This window comes from Aphelocoma coerulescens, chromosome 2 (assembly GCF_041296385.1).
Source record: "Aphelocoma coerulescens isolate FSJ_1873_10779 chromosome 2, UR_Acoe_1.0, whole genome shotgun sequence".
Lineage (NCBI taxonomy): Eukaryota > Metazoa > Chordata > Aves > Passeriformes > Corvidae > Aphelocoma > Aphelocoma coerulescens.
Window position 1 is genome coordinate 27,188,787 of NC_091015.1, and position 15,531 is coordinate 27,204,317.

Consider the following 15,531-nt stretch of genomic DNA (forward strand, 5'->3'; position numbering starts at 1 on the left):
AGAGCTGAGGTCTGGTATATGTACAGACAGGATCACTGTGCTCAGTGATGACTGTATTTCATCCCTAATTTTTGAAGTTACATAAAATATCTCTTCTGGGGCTGTCTCTGTTATTTGAATGTCCCTGGTAAAGTGATGAAGAGATCTCAATGTACACGAGAATTAGGCTCTAGGTTTAAATACACAGCATGCAGTTGTAAAGCACAAGACCACTGAAGAACAATGACAGATGCACTCATTTCATGTCAAGTGCTCTGAAATTGTGCATACTCAAAAAATTCAAATCTGTATTCTGCACAAAATCTTCATGGGCACATGTAATTTGCTATTTTGCCGTCACACATTAGCTGTTTGTTAATGGTATAAGAATCACCAGGTAACAGTATAGCAGCCAATGTAACTTATCATTTAACTATCAGACTTTTTACTGGAAACCAAAACATCATCATAAAATTCAAATAAACATTTCACAAGGATCATTACACAGGAGGTGTCACATTAAGCGTACTGAAAAACCAATTCTCTGAGGTATGTTTCACAAGCAATTGCTTCCCAAATAGTTTTCCATTAGTGTTGAGATTCAAGCCACAGCAAGTGCCTTTAGTCCAGTTCCTAATCTTTATTAAAGAAGTGTCTGGATAAGGACTCTGAAGGCAGCTTACTCTGTCACTTCCACAGGAAATGTCAACCCTTATTTGGGTCATTTGGATCTAATGATTTCTTGAATCATGACCAAAAATCTTCCTGCTGGTTGTCAGAAATCACATGGTCTAGCTGCAACAGAGGGGTGGGATCTGTGTCCTGAGCATGGATAGAAAAGAAATATCCACCATAGACACCTTGTACCTGCCTTTGAGCTCACACATTTATTCAAAATGTTACTCAGAGATATAAAGCTGATATGCCAACATCATATGTCTGAGGCAGAGGCAGTTTTGGTGAAACAGGGGGTTTTGTTTGTGCACAAAGGGCACTCTGCCATGCTCTGGTGCATCCCTAGGATAGGGACTGGACAGCACAAAGGCAGGCACTTCAGCTTGCTTCCTTTTTTGAGCCTTCTACCTCCTTTTCACATGAAAAAATGAACTCAGAAAATCTTCCTAGGAATCAGCTTTGCTCATTAGCCATGAATTCTGCTCACTTTCTGAAAAGTTCATGGTGCTATGTCTGGCTGTTGCAGGTCAAGGAAAGATTAAACAGCCAATTTATTTTAAAATTGAGAAAGGGAAAAGTGAGCTTGATATATTAATCAGTTTTTCATTTCCACCCAAACGATTAGATAAGTCTGAGATAAAGTACTTGAATTCATTTAAGTCTCTGAAGACTAGAAAGGACCCCTTTTAAATTTTTCTTCTCTTCCTCTCTCAAAAAATAAAATCATTGTAATTTCGTAGGTCAAGTTAGGGTTACATCCATTTTGGTAAAACATTGAATTAGAGAACTAGAATTGATAGGATTTTTTGGTTCAAACTTGTGCTTTCTGTGGACTCCCAGCTGATAGAAACTGACTTCATAGGAAGTTGGGAGTTGTCAGGATTTCTGAGAGACATGAGCTTCAGGAACATTTGTAGGATTTGCAAGCCTGGCTTGATATATTTGACCTGTGTTCTCTTGTCACCATAGTAAACAGAAACAACATAATAAAAAAAACCACGAGAAAATAATTTTTCTTCAAGAGACTTCAAAGTTCACACATCAAAGGGAATGCTGCAAAGCTGCAGCATGAAAATCTGATGGTTTGGGTTTCCAGAGTTGATAAACATTGTAGTTTCTGCCAGCTTGTTGATAGTCAGAATGAGGAGCATTCTCACCACCCATGCTTGAGGTCTCAACGGAGGTACCTGCTTCAGGCACTTGGGCTGCATGAAGTCCCTTGCTGGGCTTCTCCAAACCACTCTTTTTCTCAACCACACTCTCAAGCAGCCCATGTTGACCAGAGTGACCCTCAGCTCACTCAGTCACAATCTTTCTTATTTAAGTGCAGTCTTATAGACAAAGTGACATCCACAGAACCTGGACAAGTCTTATGACTGATTGTGTTCCGGGGAATGCTTTGGGTTCTGAGGAGCATTTCTGGTTAGCAGGGAGGCCTGATATTAATCATACTTTTATTTAGAGAAGGTTCTGAGTGTCCCTTGGATCCACAATTATATGCCAATTAACAATCCTTAGAGAAGAAGTTTACCACTGTAACCTTACTGGCAGCATCCTGGAGCAAGCAGAGTGGTGGTACCAAGGAGCTCCTGAGCATTCTGTTGTTTATCAAAAGAAACATTGTTAACTCCCAATAACTCTGTCCAAACTGCCTGATTTGGGCTTATAACATGGGGGCTGAGGGACCACCAAGGTTAACTGAGAAGCCTCATGCACAGTTTACCTTGGAGAAATAAGATGGGGCAACCATGAAACAATTATCTGAGCCGAATGCCAGCAGCAGTGCAAAGCTGTCCTAGGGAAGGATGCAGGCAGGGATGTATTGCTGGAGAGACTGGCTCAGTACTCTTTCCAGCACAGGCGTTCGCCTGTTACAGCAAGGAGCCCAGCGGTGCCAGCCTGTTGCTCGGTGGCGGCAGACCCTCTGCAGGCACATACACACCAGACCTGGGGTGTCCGGCGCCCCAAACCTGGCACCCACCCCGTCAGGCCCTCCTCAGCTTCGTGCATTCCTCACTTTTGGTCCCGATGGGCTGGGGCTACCTGAGTAGCGGCACGGGGGAGACAGACCCGGGGGAGGAACTGGCCCGGGCACGGGAGGCTCCGGGGCTCCCTCCCCGCTTCCCGCTGGCCCTCGGCCCCTGCCCGCTGCTCTCTCTCCCGGCGGGGCCTCTCGCAGCGGAGAGCGGCTCTCCATGCCCTGGGGGAGCGGGGCGGGGTGGCAGAAGCGAAAAGCGGCATCTGCGCCCTCACATCCGCACCTGCATCCCGCATCCACATCCACACCCTCACCCCACGTCCGCACCCGCGTCGGCCGCCGGGACGCGCCTTTGCCGCGGACGGTGCGGGGCGGCCCCGAGGGCGCGGAGCTGCGGCGGGAGGAGCGGCGGGGGGAGCGGGGGGAGCCGCCCGGCCGCCCCGCACTGCCTGGCCCCGGGCAGAGCCGGGAGGCGCCGCGGGAGCCGGGGGCGGGGGCTGCTCGCCGGGGCGGGGGCTGTCACGGGGCTGGGACGATAAAACCGGGGGTAATTGCATTTAGGCAAATGAGGCTGCCTCGGCCCTCCCCGTCTCCAGGTATATAAAGTGGGGAGCGCTCCTGCGGCCGGCCAATGCGCTCGGCGAACAGCGCCCGCCTCCCCGCTGCAGACGGTGCGTGCGCTGCAGGAGCCCGGCCGGCCGTGCCTGTGTGCGAGGGGTCCGCTTGTCCTGTGGTTGTGAGCGGCTGTGCGCGTGTACTTCTTTGTCCCGGTCTTTGTGTGTGTGCCTCTATGCGGGGGGTGGGGGTGCCTATACGCGCTTGTGTGTCTGCCCGTGCGTGTCCCTGGATGTGCCAGCATGTTTTTGTGCCTGTCCTTATGTGCCTGTCCGGATGTGCGAAGGGATGAGTGCGCACCTCTGGCTATGCGTCTCTGTGTGTGTGTGGACAGCTACGTCCGTACATGGGTGTGAGCATTTAAGGTGCGTAGCTCTTTGTATGAGTTTGTAAGTGGATGCCTGTGTAGCTGGATGCGTGTACGAGGGGGATGCATCTGGCTAGGTGTGTATATCTGGGAAAGTGTGAATGCCTAGGTGTACACAGACATGTGAGGGTGTGTTCTTGCCTTCCCCTGTATGTACGTGTGCGGAGGGGTACCGCTGGCTGTGCGTGTCTGTGTGTCTGCGCGCTGGGGTGCACACCGAGCTGTGTGCCAGTCCAGTAGAGGTGGGGGGTGTGCGCATCCAGAGGGGTCTATAGCAGTCGGGGCAGGGTGCCGGAGTAACTCGGCGCGTGTGGGGCTATCCGTGAGAGGGAGGGTGTGCCCAGGTGTACCCCGGGGCGGCTGTGTGAGAGTGCGTGCAGGGCTGTGCGCGCCCGCCCCGGCTGCCAGGGCTCCAACTTTTGCCCCCACAGGACGTCGAGGCGGCGATGAGGCTCCCGCTGGCTTTCGCCGTGCTCCTCCTGGCCTCGGCGCAGGCGTTGGGCGAGGAGATGGGAACCACGGACGACCTCAGCTACTGGTCCGACTGGTCCGACAGTGACCAGGCGAAGGTGAGCCCCGGCGGCCCCGCGGGGTGGGGCAGCGAGGGGTTCGGTGCCAGAGGCTCTGCGGTGCCGGGCACTGCCCCGGGCGGGTCTGAGTGGGGGGTTCGCACTGAGCGCCGCCCGCTGTCGCCCCGTAGGAGGAGCTGCCGCTGCCCCTGGAGCACTTCCTGCAGAGAATGGCCCGGAGACCCCGGCCCCAGCAGTTCTTCGGCCTCATGGGCAAGCGGGATGCCGGTGAGCGGGGCGGGGGGCTGCCTGCTGCTCAAGCCTCTCCGCACGCCTCTTCTCCCAGCGCCTGCCCAAACTTTTCACGGTTATCTCTCGGGTTTAATGTGTTACATCTTTTTCATAAGCCGCCATGAGGCTAGTTTGGGTTTAGGCTTTTTTGTTTGGTTGTTTCTTTTAAGTTTTATATGAGATAAACTCACCGATTGGAAAAGAGAGGGCTTTAAATTCTTAAGTGTGCACCAGTTACAGCATGTAAATCCCAGTAAGGAATAGCAGGATAACTCGTAGATCAGCATACATGCCACTGAATGACCCAAGTGTGGAAATGGGTTGAGTATACAATTATTGTCATGTTTTCTATGTGTTTACTGCACCAAGAATTGATCTAAGAAATTGAAGCTAAACTAATCTAAATTGTGTGGGCTAAGCTGAAACAAGTCTTTGTAGTCTCTTCAAAGAAAAATGCAGTTGTAAACCATCACTTTAATTTCCCTTAAGTGGAATATGCATAGGTTTGGTTTTCTGTTTGATTTTTTTCAAAGCATTGCAGTAGCATCATACATATATGCCAATCCTTTTTTAACAACTCTTTTTTTTTTTTTTTTTTTTTTCCTCTTTCCTCTCCTCTTCCAATCAGGATATGGCCAGATCTCTCACAAAAGTAAGTTTAAAAAATACAAATATTTTAAGTAATCATTGAAGATATTCAAATAGAGAATATTGTATTTGACTGGCTTATTTAGAAGGTGACTGGTTTCAGCTAGGGACTGGCAGCACCACTGGTGGAGAAATGATCTGTTAAAGAATTGAAACCTCCCCCTCGGTGCCACTGTGAGGCTGTATCTCATCTGAGCTGCTGCAAGCTTTGAGATTTCAATCCATATTAATGTGTGGATGTTGCAGCTCTCTCTTATTTCCCAAGGGGGGGATTTTGTAAGCCTTTCTCATCGGCAAGGCAGGCTTACTGCCAGACTCTGAGAGGAGCAATTAAGATGGCAAAATCTGGAAAATTAGAGTAATGAATTCCCGAATTCCCAAACCCCCAGGAATGCTTTCATGGGAGCGCCCATGTCCTCACATGTGAGACATTGTATCTGTGCTCTCAGCATTGCCTGGCTGGGAATCAGACCCCTGCTCACAGTAGGGGCTGGTTGATGATGTGCTGCCATAGGAAGAGCCATATCTTTTCCCATTAATAAGTGTGCCTTGCTCTGCTTTTGTGTACCACCAAGCAGGAGATGGTATCAGCATTGTGGTGGTACCTTGCTCTGCACAGTGCTAGTTTTATTTTCTGAAATTATCTCATGATGTTTATAGAGAAACGGGAAGATTTTTATAAAGTAAAAATGATCTTGCATTCTGTGAAACCTTCTCTGTCCACAGAGGTCAACAACTGTTCCAGTGTTCTATTATCCACGAAATGCTTTCTCTAGGGTTATGTACTGGAAAACCAAATAAAGAGTCTGATACAAAGCTCATGCCAAATTATCTGCTGACTAAAGTAAAAAATTAGTTTTCTGAAACTGCTTCAGCTTGAATTAACACACGTGAGGTCTGAGGATCTTGCTTTGTGTATGAATTCTCCAAGCAAAATTCTTTCCAAAGAGAAACTTCTAAGTTTGTCTCAAAAGCCGGTTTAGATAAAGAACAACAGTTCATTTTCCTTCCTTATCTGAAACTATAGCTACTACTATAACCTGGTATGTACTGTAGGCCTAAACTTGGAGTTAATTTATCCTCTACACTTCCAGTGCCTTGAGAAATACTAATGGACAGGAAGGTAATACCTGAACTTATAAATATTCCAAAAATAGAGCCAGACTGTCTAGCTCAGATGTGTCGAGACATAGAGTCCCATTGGCTTCTTCTCCAGTAAAGGCTCCACCTGACCTGCAAGGGAGGTTTTTCTTCCATGTTACAGAAATAAAACAACAGGTAGAAGAGATGCATCGTGCAGATGCAGGCTATACCAAGACACTGCCTTCTTGTGCATTTGCTCAGATCAATAGGAATTGTATGGGCAGAGAAATAAGAATCTGTTAGTGGCCACTGTTTTTCCATAACACTTTAAAAAAAAAACCCAAACCAAAGGTCTGTCTAAGCTAATGAGAAGATGTCCACTAACTGGCCTGTGCCTTGGTCTATCCTGTTTAGTCTGATTAGTCAGACTGATGTTTGTTCTCTGTTGTCTGAGTGATGTGAACAACTGGTCTGTGAGATAAACAGTTTTGGAGCCTGTCTTCTTTCCTTGCAAGAACCTGTTATTTTAAAAGCCTGACTAGTTAAAATGTATTAAAACACCCCTAAATATATTTTTTCAGGACATAAAACAGACTCCTTTGTTGGACTTATGGGCAAAAGATCTTTAAATTCTGGTATGTATTTGACTAAATCTGATACTTAGTGATACACAGCCTCTTCATTCCGCTGCCTCTTCTCTCTCTCCCAGCGGATGGAAGAAGCAGTCTTTATGTAGTGCAGAGCCAGAGTTCTCTGAAAAAGAATCTGGGTTTTCTTTGTTACCCAAGATATTTCAGAGTTCCCTTCACTCCAATGCTTGAAATGACCAGGCTGGTCTGAGCTGCAGGCGAGCGCAGGTAGAATTCCCAAGAGCACTTTCATTACTGCCCTGTCTTTGTATGTTCTGCTAGTCCCCAAAGTGCTAATGAAAGAGAAACCCCTAAATTTTACTGACATATCAAGAAAAATTTGGAGGTTGAAAATGCAAGGGTCATTTAAAATTGTGGTCTAAATCCAGATCTCATCAGGTAAAGGGATATCTTCTCTGGAGACCATTATTCCTAACATTTGGAGTAGAAGGTGAAAGAACAGAACTTTGCCATTAACACCAGCTCATTCTGCAGATCAGGCTGTTAAACATTCACAGCATCTTCCAGCTTTTCACTTAACCTAAAGTATTTTATACTCTGAGTGGATACTGTGAATTTATTTTCCCACAGCATCCATGCAGGGCAGAATTCTCTTCTCCCCTCATGTGTAGAAGCCCTCTGGGATACCGGAGACTCCCCATAGCTCTACCTTCCTTGTGCTATAGGACCGTACTGAGGAAATCCCTCACTGTGAAACATAAAGTATGAGTTGATTCTCCAGGATAAGAATTTAAAAAATAAAAAACCTAATATGTATTTAATGTCTCTGAAATAGTTCTCACTGTTTCATTAAATGGATGATAAAAGTTAAGTTACTAGCTGACACCTTTATATTATGTGGATACGTGCTGTGATCTATGTTCTGCAGTTATGGTTGTCAGTAACTTATTTTCAATTAAACCCCCTTCAAGACTAGTAATGTTGCTCTCTGCATTATTTTGCAAATTGCTATGTATCATGAATAATTTTGTACAATTTTCTGTGGTGGCAATAGCTATTAAATACATAATACCTGTAAATACATCTGCTATCACAAAAGCAAATAGCCTGTAAGTAATAAATTTGGGTTGGTTTCCACTGGGATTACATTTACATTAATATGAGAATGTAAAGTACAGAAAATGTTTTTAAAAATGCAAAGATTTTACTGCTGTAATTTCAAAATTGCTGGTATAGTGAGGATACTGTTATGTGATATTTCTAACAAAAAGGGAATAATGATGTTTTACTCTGTTGGACTATGCAATACCTGTCTGACAGGTAAAACTAGAATTCACAGCTTTTCCGCCTGATTCCTTGAGGGGGAAATCCTAAGAAGCTGCTTCTGCTCCACTAGAGGAGAAGATCGGTCCTAAGGACTGTGTAATCAAAGCAAGATCAGGAATAATAAGTGCTAGGACTACCCTCACTTCTCCCTTTTGGAAGATATTTAATTGGGCCCCACCTTCACTCCATGCTGTGGCTTTCTTCTGCAAAAAGCCCCTGAGCACCCTGGCAATGTGCAGGAGTTCACGTTGTCCCTCTGGGTGTGAGCAGGATGCTGATTTGCAGCCTCATGTGCCAAAGCAGGGTAAGGGGGTGCTGATGTCTCAGTCCCTGGTTTGGGGACAGCCTTGCTCAAGAAGGGCTCTCTAGGTTTTGCTCTCATTTTAAAAGAACAAGAAGGAGAGATCTACCACTACTAAACATAAAATAAGTTACTTATGACTAATTTAGCCTGCAGCTAGTCGATGTGGTAGTCTAAGTACATCTGAGGAGCTTGGCTCCTGCTGCATTTTAATAGTAAAATTATCCCTGCATTCAGGGCTTGTGGACAGGGAGAGTTTCAAAGAGCTGATGGTACTGGAATGAAGGTGGATATGTCCGTGCAGAAAGCCTCTACCACAAATTGACCTGAATGCTCAGATCCCATCACTTAGATGAATTACTGGGATGTAAAGTGGCTCTGAGATAATGGTGCTTCAAGCAGCTCAGCAGACAAAAGGTAGAAAACACTGCTCAGACCTTCAGCCTCCTGGAGGACAGTGTAGTCGGAGAGGTACAGCCAGATCAAAGCAGCTCAGGGCTGCGCCAGGAGCCCTGGTCTCTGTTCCAAACATGCCGCTGGGGTCTGGTGATGCCCCAGCTGGCTGCAGGTCTCTGACTGACACTTCTCATGCTTGCTGGGGTTTATGCCAGGCTGTACCTTGTGCTTCAATCTGCTTCTTTTTTTGCAGGGTCCTCTGAAGGGAGCATAGCACAGAATTACGAACAGAGGCGTAAATGAGACATTCCTGTGCGTTATTTATTAAACTTCATTTGTTCTAATGCAGTGTAATATAAACTAACCACTGTATGAAATAATTATTTATTTAATAACTGAAGGGGTTTGGTTTTTTGAGTTGTACATTCAATAAAACTATTATTTTTCATATTGTGGCAGTGATACTTGTTGTGTAGGTGTGTTGTGGTTCTGAAAGGACCAGCGACCCTGGTGATGTCTCACAACAAAGCACATTGTTTGATATGACCTGTAAAGTTATGTTTACTAAAAAAGCAAGTATTCTTTTGTCCATTGGAAGTGAGTCTATCAGCTTCACAGCTAGTGCAGACCAGAACTGATGTTCAGTCTAGTGCCTCAATTTGTTTTCATGGTTTATAATGTACTGTAATTTCTGTATCAAAAAATATATTTGTATCATTGCAGCATGTTTTATGTTCTGTGATTATGTTATCAATATATTTTAAAAAAGGGGATGGGTAATGTTTGAATGGGAGTCCAAGGTCTTAATTTCATAGTCTGGAATTTTATGATAGTAACATTTTAAATAAAAACTACTCTGGGGCTTTTGCAACATACTTCCTTTGGTGAAAGTGATGGAGTTATTTCCCATGTTGGTCTGGAATGAGATTTGGATCCAAGCAACAGTGGTCTGAGACTGGAAAGAAATATCAAATTAATGCTTTCTTTTTGCAGGGAGGCTTCTCATGTGTATTTAGTGAATGTTTGAGGGATTTGTTACTGGAGATAGGAGTTCCTGGGATTGCTCCAGGTCACACAAGGTGCCGTCCCTTCTAAGCCCGACGGAAGTCATGAAGCATGCTGACTGAATGGAAAGAGCATAATGTATCCCCCAGCCCCAAGGGGAATAATTTGCTGTGGAATTAATCCAATATTGTAGGTTTATTATTTGAAAGTGTGCTCTTAATAAACTCTGTCCCTCAGATTTATAATAAAGCACCTGTTGGTGTGAATCCATGCAATATAAAAGAAAAAAAAGTGACTGTAATTATCTTTTTAATTAAAATATCTGATTGCTATATATCCAGGATAGTCCTGAAACGCTATATCCATCTCACCAGATGCTAAGGCAGCTGGAGTTCTATCTTCTTTCCCCCTGCTGCAAGCTGTACTTCTCTGATGCTATGATGCAAACTTTCATTGCAGATGAATCACCAATAAAAACAGTGTATACAAGCTAAATTTAATACAAAGGGACTCACTGCTTGTTGTTTTCCATTTTGGAAATGAACTTCTAAACCTCTGTTTTCAAGGTTACCTAAGGCATCATCACATCTCCCCCCAGTAGGAGCAGGTGGGTACAGGACCTCACTCCTGCTAGGTTAGAAGCAGCACGTAAGCCTGCCCATGCTTAAAACAGATCCCACTTTCAGCTAGGTAAAAGCCAAATCTAGCGGGGGGGGGGGCTGCATGGTGGAAAAACTGGGGTGGACTTGTGGCAGGGACCACACTGATGTGAGACACTGGGGTTGTACTGGCATTCTGGCAGCTCTTTGTCTTTCCAGGGCTAATTTTCTGACTAATAAACTTCTGTATGGACTCCCACTGAGCTCAATGAGGAGGAGAAGCTGACTGCTGGGATAGCAGCACAGCAAAAGAACTGTGGAAATCATGTTGAGTAATGCTCAGTGAAGGGTAAAAGGAAAGAAAAACTCTAAAATGCTGTTACCCTTGCCTGAAGGTCCCCAGAGCTCGCAGAGCTCACAGTCTGTGTGCTGAATTGTGAGACACAGAGAGAAAAGCAAAAGCCACACCATCCACTCCCTGCAGCCTGCACATCTCAAAAACCTCCCTGCAGAAGAAACAGACAGTGGGCTTTGCAGTGAAAGAGAGTTTGAAAGAGAGTTTGAAAGACAACACAGGTACTAAATAACAGCATCCAGTAAACAGATAGGACTGAATTTTCTAGAAAAAATATAGAATGGTTTGGGATGGGGGGCATCTTTAAAGATATCTAGTCCAACCCCCTGCCCCAGACAGGGACAACATTTCACAAGACCAGGTTGCTCAGAGCTCCAACCAAATTGACACTGAACACTTCCAGGAGGGGGGTACGCACAGCCTCTCTGGGCAACCTGTTGCAGAGTCTCACCACCCTCATTGTAAAGAATTTCTTCCTTAAAACCAATCTAAGTCTCTCTTTCAATTTAAATATCTGATCATCTTCACGCCCATCCTCTGTACTGGCTCCAACAGGTACATGTTCTTCCTGTTCTCAGGAACCCAGAGCTGGATGTAGCACTGCAGGTGGGGTCTCACCAGAGCAGAGCAGAGGGGTGGAATCACCTCCCTTGCCCTGCTGGCCATGCTGCTTTTGATGCAGCCCAGGATGTGGTTGTGTTTCTGGGCTGTGAGCTGGGTCATGTTGAGTTGCTCGTCCACAAAGAGTCCCAAGTCCTTTTCCTCAGGGCTGCTCTCAATCCATTCTCTGCCCAGCCTGTATTTGTTCTTGGGATTGCCCTGACCCAGGTGTGGAACCTTAACACTTGGCCTTGCTGAACCTCATGAAATTCACGTAGGTTCACTCCCCACACCTGTCAAAGTCCTTCTGGATGGCATTCCTTCCCTCGAGCATTGGTACAGCGGGGATTACTGTAACACGCATATATCAAACCAGGAGTCCCGTGGAAAAGAAATATATATATAGACGGATTCTTGCTAGATGTTTCAGAGATGTTTATTTCCCCAGCCGCATGGCCGGGGCTCTGCCCAGGAACTGCTACAGTCACAGGACCCGAGCTGCTTTGCCCGCGCAGGGGAACACAAACCAACCCATGGGGAACGAGGCTGAGCAGGGGCAGGGAAACCCCGTGTGTCTGTGCCCTCAGGGCCCCTCTTCCCAGGGCTACATGGCGGGGGAGGGACCCTGACAGAGCATGTCAATGGCATTACCACAATTTACTCTAGAAGGAAAGGCTGAGCCTCTGTCATTAAAACAGTTTTCTTTTACATGTCAGTCTGTTGAATGGTTTTAATTTAGCATTTGAAACAACTCATTTTAATTTCTGGTGGCAAAATAATATCAGATTTGTGCTAATTTGGGTTTTGAAAAATAAGTTTCAAATTGGCACTGATTTATATGTTTGTATAGACATATTCCCAGCTAGAAATAAAGAAAACACACCAAAAGGCATAGTCTGAAGTGTTCCAACTGACTCTACCAGCAATACAAAAAACCCATCATCACATTTCAGTGCTGGCAGGAAAATAGAACCCTCCCCACATTTCAGTGCTGGCAGGGATGGCTCAGCCAGGCCATGCCACGTCGGGCTATGGGGCTGTGCCTACCCAGCAGGTTCTGGGCGGATGTGGAGGTGCATGAATTGCACACATCTGCAGGCATCCAGCCCAGCTGCCTGTCCCTACCTCAGACTCACTCCCAACACCTCCCCATACCAATATTTGCCTTCACAGGCATCTTGGGATCCTGGAAACTCAAAGAGGAATTATGTCTTTTATCAGCCCTTAGTCTTTAGCAGTATAGTCTATGGACTATTGAGTATTTCAAAGAGAGTTTTAAATAATTTCTGTGGTCTTTAATCTGCCTTTTAGGGCTCCATCAGCTTTTAAACACTTTTATGGGTTGGACAGCATTGCTTGTAGCCCTGGGCCTCTCGTGCCTTGGATCCCTGGGCAGTGCCCACTCTCCAGCTCCACTGCAGGCTTTGGAGAGGCTTTCACTAAATCCCTCACTGTCTCCACAACAGCCAGCCACAGCTGTGACACAGACTGAGCTGTTTTTGGTGGCAACAGTCTGACATCCATCAGGCTGCATAAGCTAATCAATAACACTGCAGCAAGGGCATCTCTCAGCAAAATGCAAGCAAGCTTTAAATAAAGCAATAAAAATATTTCGAGGAAATAAGCATAGAGAGTAAACCCAGAGTAATGCTGATAATTGTCCCCACTGAGGATGCTACAGGCAGTTTGACATTACAGCCCACCTCCAACATGCTCAGCACCCTTTTTGCCTCTTTTTTCCCCCAGAAATACATCAGTCATCTGCATTGTGAGGTGTGGCTGCTCTTCTGGTAGGCACTGTCTCCCTTACACACAGGCACTCCCCTCCACCCAGACAGGGATGCCGAAGTCAAACTCTCAGAAGCCTGCCTTGCCCAAGAGTGACACAGAGGACCAGCAACTCTACCCGTCATCTCCATCTCTCTGCCGTTGCATGGAGACTGGTTGTCCATGGTGCAGATGCAGCCAAACTTAACCTGGCAAGCCAAAGCCAGAGCCAGAGCCATTGCTCACAAACCCTGCCCATGAACTGGGGAGCTGCAAGGGGGGTCTGGCTCCCCACAACTCACTTCACCTGGAGAGCTCAGGCTCTGCAGCACTTGCCTAACTCTGAGGCCACAAGCAAGTCCTTGTTTCATGTCAGGTATTTTTCAGCATGGTCCTAACCGAAAGAAAAGGAAGGATCTGGAAATGTCTAGGCATGGGCATCTTGCAGGAACCCAGCCTCTAACCATCATGAGCTAGAGCAGAATAACATCAAGAAGTTTTCTGTAAATTAGTAAAGTGATTCTTCAAAATTATGTTTATTCAGAGTATGCCAGTAACAGCTCCTTCAGAGCTACCAATAACCATTATTTAAATGCAAACTTTGTCCTTTAAACTATGTCTCTTAATTGCTTTATCATAGGAGATACTGAACAAGTCCCGGTGCAAACTTTGGTAACGACCAAATGCTCTTCTGATGAGCCCAAGCAGTTCTCTTAGACATAATATTGGACGCTGCACTGACAAACATCTCATGGAGTGACAGGACAAGAGCACACACTGGCTCCTTCCGTGGAGTTGTACTGTGTCAGCATACAGCCACCTGCAGTGCCAGATACAGCCACATGTCCTCCTGTTATCTTCAAAAGACCTTGCTTCCCCTTATAGAAAATATTTGTTACTAGAAGAGTAATGATTTTTTAATTTTTGTTTTTGGTGTTAGCAAGTGAACAAACATCCTTGAACCTACATCCTTCAGGGAAGAAAAAAAGATACTCTGTGCATTATTCTTTTAATATTCTTGATAGGGACTGAAACATTTGTCAGCTGTAGATGCTGTGTGAAATTCATTATGATATTCATTAAAAATTGTCACTGCTCCACTCCTGATAGATCTGATTTCTTTCAGAATAAGCCAGCTCAGAAACTCCTTTTAAAAGAGGTACACAGAGCGTGTGCAAAAAAATCACCTCTTGTTTTCTACATCCATCTCCAAATTAAACAATATTACCACTTACTGCATATGGAAGAAGTGAAATGTGAAGAGACTGTTGGACAACAAAACACTTCATCTGTCATGGTGCTTCATGCTCTCCCAGAAGCCTGGAGGGAGGAAGCCCAGCAAGGTGAGGTGGCTTGGCCAGAAGTAACAACAGTGGCTGTGCTAGAAATGCAATGCACACCATGTACCTAACCAGCAACTTCTGCAATGTGCTAGCTAAGTGCAAAGAACCTTCACAAATTATAAAATATGTTAAATGCTAAGAAAACATTTGAGGGAAAAAAAAAGTGCCTTTTCTGTTTTTTTCTATCTAAACAATTTCCTACATTTTTATTTCAGCAGCATAGCTGTGGAAGAGTTAAAGGATACACCTGCACCAACATAGCATAGAAGCATTTAGGTTGGAAAAGACCCTTAAGATCATAGAGTTGAACCATGTTAACAATGGAGACACCACCCGAAGGCAAGAAAGGGTGGAACTGTGTGAAGTAGGTAAAGACCTGCATAAATTCATGCCTTTTACTTTCAATCAGAGCTAGAGTGCCTCAGCACCAGCACATGTTAATATACCTTCAACACTTTATTTTCATAAACTAGTTAGCATTGAAAACATCTAGCTGAGTAATAGAACACCTTTAATCACAGATATTCAATTTTGGCACATAAAAATGATTTAATTTTCACTGTTATAACACTCAGACAACAATAGCCACACTGTGTTTCTGTGTACCAAAGTATTAAAATTCAAGCAATACCCTCTGGAAGCAAACGTTGCTTGGAGAAGATACACAATAATTACTGAAGGAATATATACATACAGTGTAGTTACTCTTAAGACTACATTTTTAAAAAATTATAGTTCAGTGAATTTTAAAACTGTGGATTTTCATAATACCCAGAAGATATCATAACTATTTTGTGAGACTCGAGCATTTACAGCTTGGATTCCCACAGTGCTAACTCAGCCTGGGCAAAACCTGCACTGTGTGGGCGTGAGTGAGACCAGTCCAGTGCACCACAAACCTCACCAAAATTGTACATAGGCACAAGACAGCACTTCAGAGCAGTTTCTTGAAATACAGCATAATGAATTCTGATGTGTGCAGATGGAAACCTGTTTATCCACAGCACATCTTCCCCACACTTCCTTACCAGCCCAATTCCAGCTCTAGGAAACAATCAAACCTTCCTGTCCTGCCCTCCCAGGCTGCCAAAGGAGTTCCAATTA

General features: G+C 45.1%; 1 protein-coding gene across 6 annotated transcripts; it reads left to right on the forward strand.

Annotated features, from left to right (window-relative positions):
* The first annotated feature begins 3,211 nt into the window (after positions 1-3,211).
* LOC138105654 (protachykinin-1-like) lies at positions 3,212-10,229 on the forward strand. Of its 6 annotated transcripts, none has more exons than XM_069005772.1 (6): positions 3,212-3,228; positions 4,046-4,183; positions 4,315-4,411; positions 5,043-5,066; positions 6,727-6,780; positions 9,012-10,227. In XM_069005772.1, the coding sequence occupies exons 2-6, from the start codon at positions 4,061-4,063 to the stop codon at positions 9,059-9,061; spliced, it is 348 nt and encodes a 115-aa protein (XP_068861873.1). In that variant the 5' UTR covers positions 3,212-3,228; positions 4,046-4,060; the 3' UTR covers positions 9,062-10,227. The 6 variants fall into 6 exon arrangements, with proteins under 6 accessions (XP_068861873.1, XP_068861872.1, XP_068861874.1 ...); XM_069005771.1 differs by having other exon boundaries at positions 3,225-3,303; positions 9,012-10,226; XM_069005773.1 differs by lacking the exon at positions 9,012-10,227 and adding an exon at positions 7,366-7,903 and having other exon boundaries at positions 3,225-3,303.
* Positions 10,230-15,531: the final 5,302 nt, after the last annotated feature.

What these genes read in the sequence shown, in the direction of transcription:
- LOC138105654 (XM_069005770.1), top strand. Translation starts at nt 3,716, where the DNA reads ATGCCTAGGTGTACACAGACATGTGAGGGTGTGTTCTTGCCTTCCCCT. An exon ending in TGGCCAGATCTCTCACAAAA is followed by an intron (nt 5,067 to 6,726) that starts GTAAGTTTAAAA and finishes ATATTTTTTCAG; the next exon opens with GACATAAAACAGACTCCTTT. An exon ending in CAAAAGATCTTTAAATTCTG is followed by an intron (nt 6,781 to 9,011) that starts GTATGTATTTGA and finishes CTTTTTTTGCAG; the next exon opens with GGTCCTCTGAAGGGAGCATA.